The 8,770-nt window shown below is 37.4% G+C and overlaps 1 protein-coding gene across 1 annotated transcript in view; it reads right to left on the bottom strand.

The window, feature by feature from the left end:
- Positions 1 to 8,770, bottom strand: part of CASK (calcium/calmodulin dependent serine protein kinase) — a gene marked incomplete at its 3' end in the record, with an annotated part of 276,912 nt that overhangs the window by 44,301 nt on the left and 223,841 nt on the right. The window contains exon 14 of the mRNA XM_077768526.1: positions 6,575 to 6,763. Coding sequence (XP_077624652.1) covers positions 6,575 to 6,763 — 189 coding nt within the window. The remainder of the gene's footprint in view (positions 1 to 6,574; positions 6,764 to 8,770) is intronic.

Genomic DNA, 8,770 nt, shown 5'->3' with positions numbered 1-8,770 from the left:
TGTAATAATAGTAATATATATATTTTATTTTGTGATTTTAATCTTCTAATTATAATTATTTTCCATGTTGCTAATCTTTTTAAAAAGCTTTTACTGATATATAATTGACATACAAGGTGTACAATTTGAGAAGTTTGACATACGTATACACGTGTGAAACCATTACTATACTGAGTGTGTGTATGTGTGTATATATATATATATATATCCATCATCCCTAAAAGCTTCCTTGTGCTCATATCTCTATATATACATATAGATATATCTATATAGATATCTCTCCATCCCCCCTAAAAGTTTCCTTGTGCCCATATAGTTCTATGTATACACATATAGATACACAGATATACCTATATATATATCCATCACCCCTAAAAGTTTCTTTGTGCCTATATATCTACATATATACACATATCTATCTATCTGTCCGTCCATCCATCCATCCCCCCTAAAAGTTTCCTCGTGTCCACTGGTAATCTACTCCCATTCCTGTACTCCCTGTCCCTACTCTATGGTCCCTCATACAGCATGCACTCTTTTTTGTTGCTTTTTAAAAATTCACAATGTGAGATTCAATCACATTGTTGTATGTGTCAAGAGTTCATTCTTTGTCTTTGAATATTCCATTTATGGATATATCATTTTGTTTATCCATTCATGGACTTAATTTTTTCCCTAGATTTTGGCTATTAGAAGTGAGCTGTATCCCTGGGTTAGTCTCCAGTTTGTCATGATGTATTCTCCTTTTGTTAAGATATGAATTTGTTTAGAATCTTTGCATCTATATTCGTAAGGGTTACCAGTCTGTAGTTTTCTTGTAATGTCTTTATCTGGTTTTGGTATCAGGGTAAAAATGCTAGCCACCTAATAATAATGATGATGACGATGATGATATTGGGGAGAATGCCTTCCTTTTCAATATTTTGAGAAAAATTTATGTAGAATTGGTATTACTTCTTTATATGTTTGGTAGATTTCACCAATAATGTCATCTTGGAGTTTCCTTCAAGGAATGGTTTTTAAGTACAGATTCAATTTTTAAATAAAGTAGGGCAATCCAGTGTATTCCTTCTTAAGTGAGCTTTGGGGTATTTCTGTCCTCCATGGAATTGGTCCATTTCATCTAAGTTGTTGAATTTCTTGTCATAAAGTTGTTTATAAGATACCTTATACTTTTTATGTCTGTAGATTCTGTAGTACTGTCATTTTTTAAAATGCATTATGTTGGCAATTAGTGTCTTCTTTTTCCTGATGGGTCTGATCTTCTCAAGGAAATAGCTTGTTTTATTGATTTTCCTCTATTCTGTTTTCTATTTAATATCCACTTTGATCTTTACTATTTCTTTTCTTTCACCCACTTTGAGTTTAGTTTGTTCTTTTTCAANTTTTAATGTTTATTTTTGAGAGAGAGAGAGAGGGAGGGAGGGAGGGTGGGAGGGAAGGGGCAGAGAGAGAGAGGGGGAGAGAGAAATCCCAAGCAGGCTCTGTACTGCCAGCACAGAGCCCGATGTCGGGCTCAAACTCATGAACTGTGAGATCATGACCTGAGCTGAAACCAAGAGCCTGTCACTTAACCAACTAAGCCACCCAGATGCCCCTCATTTGCTCTTTTTTGTTCTAGTTTCTTGAGGTAGAAGCTAAGGTCATTTATTTATTTTCTAATATAGGTGTTTAGTGCTACACATTTCTCCCTAAGTACTGTGTTAGCAGCATCCCAGAAATTATGGTATGTTGTTTCATTTTCATTCACTTCAAAATGCTTTTTAATTTCCCTTTTGATTTTTCCTTTGATCCATGGGTCATTTAGAATTGTGTTATTTAGTTTTCAAATGCTTGGGGAGTTTTCCAGAGGTCTGTTATTCATTTTCAATTTAATCACAATGTGGTCTGAGAATTATGCTCTGATATTAATATAGCCACTCCAGCTTCCTTTTGATTAATGACATAATAGAACTTTTTCAATCCTTTTGCTTTGAAACTATTTGTCTTTATGTATAAAGCATTTCTTGCAGGCAATATATAATTGGGTCTACCCTGCTTCCTACCCCATCTGACAATCTCTGCTTCTTAATTTGGGCAATTCAGACTATCTGCATTTCACAGGATTATTGATACAGTAAGGTATACATATATCTCCTTGATATTTAATTTCTATTTGTTCCATCTGTTCCATGTTCCCTTTTTCCTCTTTTTCTGTCTTCTTTTGGATTAGCTTATTTTTATTCTATTTTTCTCTCCTGTGTTATCTGAGTAGCTATAATTCAGTTTTGTTGTTTTAGTGGTTGCTTTAGGGTTTATTGTGTACGTCTTTAACTTATCAGTCCACCTTCAAGTCATATTACACAATATCATATGTAATTTAAGAACTTTTTAAAAAATATTTTTTAATTTATTTCTGAAAGACAGAGAGAGACAGAGTGAGCAGAGGAGGGGCAGAGAGAGAGGGAGACAGAATTCGAAGCAGGCTCCAAGCTCTGAGCTGTCAGCACAGAGGCTGACGCGGGGCTTGAACCCACGAACTGTGCGATCATGACCTGAGCCGAAGTTGGATGCCCAACCAACTGAGCCACCCGGGCGCGCCAGTATAAGAACTTTTTAACAGTATATTTCCACTTCCTTTCTCTTGACCTTTGTGCTACTGTTATACATTTTACTTTTACATGTAATAACCCCCCAAACATGGTGCTGTTATTTCTGTTTAAACTGCTATCGTTTAAAAAGATTTAAACAATAAGGATGTTCTTTGACATTTCTTACATTGTAGGTCTACTGAATTCTTTCAGTTGTGGTATCTCTGAAAATGTTTTCATTTTGCCCTTAGTTTCTGAAACACACCTTTGCTGGGTTTAGAATCCTCAGTTAAGCAATTTTGTTTTTTCCTTCCGGACTTTAAAGGCACTGGTCTTCTCAATTGTGTTGTTTCTGATAAGAGGTCTGATGCCATTCTTATCCTTGTTCCTCTGTATGTAACATTTCTTTTTTATCTCTGTTTTCAAGATCTTCTATTTATCACGGTTTCTAACTCATCTGATTAAGATGTACCTTGGTGTGGTTTTCTTCATGTTTCTTGGGTTTGGGGTTCATTGTGGTCTTATACCTGAAGATTTATAGTTTTCATCAAGCTTGGAATGTTTTCATCCATTATTTTTTCAAACATCTCCTCTCTTTTCTTCACTCTCTCTTCCTTCATAGAGTCAAATTGGCCATATGTTAGGCTGCCTGAAGTTGTCCCAGAGCTCAGCAATGCATTTTTCATTTTTAAAAATTCTTTTTCTGTGTTTCATTTTGGATAGTTTCTATTGCTATGTCTTTGAGTTCACTAGTCTTTTCTTCTCAAGTGTCTAATCTGCCATTATTTTTTATTATTTATATTTTATATTTATATGTATTTTTCTACTAATTCTAATATCTTTGTCAGTTTTCTGTCTTGATTATTCTCCATATTATAGGTCACATTTCCCCCCTTCTTTACGTGCTTAGTAATCTTTGATTCAATGCCAGACATTATGAATTTTATCTTGCTGCATGTTAGAGGTTTTTTATTCCTATAAATATTTTTAGGCTTTGTTCTGGGATATAGTTCAGTTACTTGGGTCAATTAGTTTGACCTTTGTGTCAAGTCCTTTGCATCTTGCTTTCATGATTTGTTAGGCAGGTCTTGAGCAATTCTGAACCTAGGGCTAATTATTCCTCATTACTGAGACAAGATCGTCCTGAGCACTCTATACAATGCTCCATGAATTCGTTTTTCCAGTCTGGCTGGTGGTTAACAGGCAGTGAATATTGGGTACTGTTCCCTCTAATCCTCATGAATGGTTTTTCCTTGGCTCTGGGTAGTTTCTTCTCATAAATGCACTGATCATAACTCAGATGACTACTTCAGGGGGACCATCTATGGATCTCTGGAGTTCTCTCTCTGTGCAGCTCTCTCCTCTTCAGTCCTCTGGTCCTATAAACTTTAGGTGCCTAGGTCTCCTCGATTCTCAGCTCTGTCTCCTCAATTCAGGGTGTCTGCCTGCTCTGCCTCAGTTCTCCCTTTCTGTGCTGTGGCCTGGAAACTCTCTCAAGTCAGTGAGGCTGGGAAATCGTAAGGCTCACCCTGTTTGCTTCCTGTCTCTTAGGGTTCATTATCCTTTGTTGTCTGATGTCCCATGTCTTGAAAACTGTTCTTTCATGTAATTTTTGTCTGCTAAAATTTTTTTTTTGGTTATTTCAGGTGAGAGGGTAAATTTGGTCCTTGTTATTCCATCTTGGCCAGAAGCAGAAGCTCTACATCTTTAGTGCTGGACTACTAGTCTATGGAGATTACTTTTTGTTTTCCCATTATTCTCTGTTATAAGATAAACTTTCATAAGCATTTAANCACATGGGGAACTTTTAAATAATACTGTCTTTTAAATTCACTCTTTGGATTCAGATTCAGGAAGTCTGGAATGGAGCCCAGAAATCTATATTTTTAACAAGCACCCTTGGTGAAAACTGGTCTTGAATTTAAGATTATTAACAGTAGGGGGACTATCTTATCTTCTTCATTGGAGAATAACACTCTGTTGGAAAACTTTAAGAAAATATTTGAACCTTTATAATTTAGACTCAGAATTTGTACAGTTCCACAGAATATAACTTTGCCTGGTTCCTATTTTGCAGTTCTTAGAAGTGGTGGGCAAGCAATGTGAAGAACTGGTATATCAAATGTTTCCAGTCCCAACATTCAACTGTAATGTTCAAGTTTCATTTCCAACTTGTATATTCAATCAGCATGTGTGGTTACCAAGAGAGGTGTTCCTGGAAGAATGCTGTAAGTTAATATGTAACTCAAATCTAATTTCATAAGGGAAATGATAGTATGATGGGGGTTCCATCCTTAAAATGAATAAATTAATGTATTCTTTCAACCAACACTACTGTGATTCTGTTATGTAGCAGGCACTCTGCTAGCACAAATGAATGAGACTATTCAATATACAATAGTACATTGTAGAGAATATACAATATAGAGAATATACAATAGTGACAAGACAGACAGGGTCTCTCATGATTGGGGGCCCAATTAGAGTTAACAACATTTATTATTTTGTCTGACCCAAACCTTTCTTTGCAGAGAGGAACTGACTCATCTTCTCTCTATTTGCAAGTTTCTAAATTCCAGGGAAGGGATTGGTCTAGCTTGGGCTGGGTGCCTACTCACGAACCTACCCCAGCTTGGGGTAGACTCCTGGCCTTTCCTTGTTTACATAAGCCTTTCCCCTGTTGTCTAAGCTAGTTCAAGTTTGGTCTTTATCACTTGCAACTAAGGGAGTCTCAATCGACTGAAAAGTAATTTCAAGGTGAGCTGCAAATGGGAAAAGAAGGGCGTAATGGGAGTGTATCGCCCTTGCAGGGTGGATCTAGCATAGCTGGACACATTATAGAAGGTCCAAGAAGTGAAAAAGATCACACAGGTATATGCTGTACAGTGATATAATGCTTTTGATAAGACAACTAAGCAAGCAAATGAAGCTGTATTAAGTTTTACAGAACTGTACTCCACTGTTGAGAGTATCTATTTTACATCAAATAATTCCCATTTTTATGGCAACCAGTCAAAAGGAGAATACACACCTTCAGTAGGATCAAAGAAAGAGCAGAGGTGGTCTTCTTTAAAGGACTTTTGGGGAGACTCAAAGCCATTTTTAAAAAATTTTTATGGTTATTTATTTTTGAGAGAGGGAGAGAGAGCACAAAAGTGGGGGTGAGGGGGCAGAAAGAGAGGGAGACACAGAATCCGAAGCAGGCTCCAGGCTCTGAGCTGTCAGCACAGAGCCCGATGTGGGGCTTGAACCCACGAACCATGAGATCATGACCTGAGCTGAAGTCGGAGACTTAATCAACTGAGCCATTCAGGCGTCCCGACTCAAGGCCATTTTATGCTTTCTGAAAAAACTAACTCAAGGATATACTTTTTATTCAGCCTATGTTTTCAGGTAGCCTCCATACAAAAGATCAAACAGATGTCATTGTGCTGCTTTGGAAAATGATGATCACAGGACCTCTAGGACTCCTTCTTCTGGTCCCTTCCCTCTTCCTTTCTGCTTTGCTTGGCTGAACATCACCCCTTCATCCTGCCTCTCTGTCACAGCCTTTGCTCCTCTATAGCTCTGTCCTAACAGTCCTTGTTCAACAAACTGTGCTCAACTGCATATTTACTTGTGTAACATCAGTGGTTCTGTGGAAAGCAAGTTCTGGGAAGGGGCTGTGTCTTATCTGCCACCACATCACTGGCATCCAATACACTGACCTGCACATAGTAGGCACTTAACAAACATTTGCTAAATGGGTGAATGACTATATAAAACGAATAAATGGATATTAGACTTCTGGAGCTGGGTGGGATCTGGGGGTCATTTGGCCAAGTATGCTTCTGGCAATAATTGCTAAGCAAACTATGACAAACTGGAAGTGATTTGCCCAAGGCATCCCAGAGATGCTACTGCCCTCCTTCCCTCCCCACCTCTTGGTAGTGTATAGATTAAGGTGGGGTACCCTAACTCGGGCTGGGATTTTAAAGTCTAGAAGACTTTCTTTTCCTACTTACCATGGGCTCATCTGTGTTCTTCTGGAACTGGACCAGGCGGACTCTGGTCACATTCTCCATATCCATATCTCCGTTCGCGCTTTCTGGAGAATCACCATTTAAATAGGGAGAGGTGGGAGGAGGTGTGACCCTCAACGCCTCATCGCTGTAAACTTCATGTGCCACTACGTCGTGAGTCTGAAGTAAGGCCTGGTATTTGGTGAAGAACGTAAAATATTAGTAACAGTCCTAGTCCAGCAGAAATGTGTTATTTCACATAAAGGCTGATGTGACACAATTCCAAACAACTGAGTAGAATCATCTGTTAACAGAGGTGGCAAATTTGGGCTAGGGCTTAAAATGGAAACAAATTTATAAAGACACAAAGCAATAATTGGTGTACTGAGCAAATGTCTTTCTGGATAGTATTATCCAATAACTCCTTTATATAACCCAAAGGATAAAGATGATTTATAACGCGTGGCTTAGTAAAAGAAATGAAAACACACGCAAGTGTACCTGAAAAAATGTAATTTTCCAAATAACACATACGACATAGAGCTCAAAGTCTAAATCTATGTAATGTTTTTGTTATTTTGATTTTCTGGAGCACTTGCCCAATGAAAAATAAGTTGACAGTTATTATTATGAATGTTTTTGCAAAGCCTGTTAACAAAGAAAAAGTGATTTCCTTGTATTGGTATCTGCATATGTCATCTCCGTGAAACTGGATAATAAAAATCCCCTTTTCCCCCCTGGAAAAGGATAATCTTCCACTTTCTGTATTTTTTGTGTCATCATAAAAAAATTTTTAATGGCCATGAATATTTGAACATTTCCACTTCAAAGAGAATTTTATGGCTGAATATCAGTATGTTTGGATCTTTACACAGATTTTATTTTCTTGTGTGCTAACTATAAACTCGGTTCTATTCTAATCTGTGATCTGTGTGGTAATGAAATATCCAGAGATAATGAAATGCAATCATAATGGCTTTAAAAGTNGAATGCATTTGGGTTCTTTTTAAAATTTAAAACAATGTTTATTTTTTTAATTTAATTTTAATTTTTTAAAATGTTTGTTTATTTTTGCGAGAGAGAGACAGAGCACTAGCAGGGCAGGGGCAGAGAGAAAGGGAGACACAGAAGCTGAAGCAGGCTCTAGGCTCTTAGCTGTCAGCACAGAGCCCGATGTGGGGCTTGAACTCATGAACCATGAGATCACGACTTGAGCTGAAGTTGGACGCTCAACTGATTAAACTACCCAGGTGCCCCAAATGTTTATTTTTNTTCAGTCTGTGACTCCCTCTCTCTCTGACCCTGCCCTGCTCACGCTGTCTCTCTCTCTCTCTCCTAGAAATAAATAAAACATTAAAAAAAAAACTTTAAAAAAAAAACAAAAAAACAGTGCATAGCCTGACCTTGGCTTCCTGACCTGACGACACCCGGGACTGGTACCCCAGGCCCAAGTGTGGTTGTTGTGCTATGTGGGCAAATCTCTCTTTCCTGGGTTAATTGTGGCCACTTAAGAGACTAATAGGGCAGAAAGCAAAAATCCCTAATAGACAAGCTGAAAAATGTCATCTGCTAATATCAGGTTCATCATATCAACTATAGGTGTATCTTCCATAATTAGTGAATTTAAAAAATCACGCTGTGTATGACTGACTGCAGGATATACGGCCTGGTAAATAAAGAGCAAAGCGTTCATTAGGATAATGTGCTACATGGGTTAGAGAAAGTGTTTATGCTGCTCTTTGCAAATGATTTCCATTCAACCTTTTAAATCACACAAGCAAACACTTGCATTTAGTGTGTTATTTATAAGGAAGGAGAAGTCCCACAGTCACAAAATAACATCCAAATGGAACTTTAACTGAAGAATACTCAAATTATGTCACCAAATAAGGTCATATTTGCTATAAACGACGATTTGCCACCTAAAGACTGCTACCACAAAATAAAACTCACCCTAAAGTTCTAATGAATATGCAAACAGAGAAAAAGGGCCCCCGTATCGATTGCCATTGAAAAAGCCATAAAGAAAAGAATACGCAAAATAAAATAATAGGGCAGTCTGAGTTTGAATATTTTTCTTCAAATATGTGGTATAATTGAGCAATTGTTACTGGGCTGAAATAGCTGTTATTTTTAATTACTCAAGAATCATGTAATAGGAAAGAAATCTCTTCACTTTTCTTACTGTTGTAAGGTCAC

This window comes from Crocuta crocuta, unplaced genomic scaffold, assembly GCF_008692635.1.
Source record: "Crocuta crocuta isolate KB4526 unplaced genomic scaffold, BGI_CrCroc_1.0 scaffold467, whole genome shotgun sequence".
NCBI lineage: Eukaryota > Metazoa > Chordata > Mammalia > Carnivora > Hyaenidae > Crocuta > Crocuta crocuta.
This window is presented reverse-complemented; position numbering and strand designations above follow the sequence as displayed.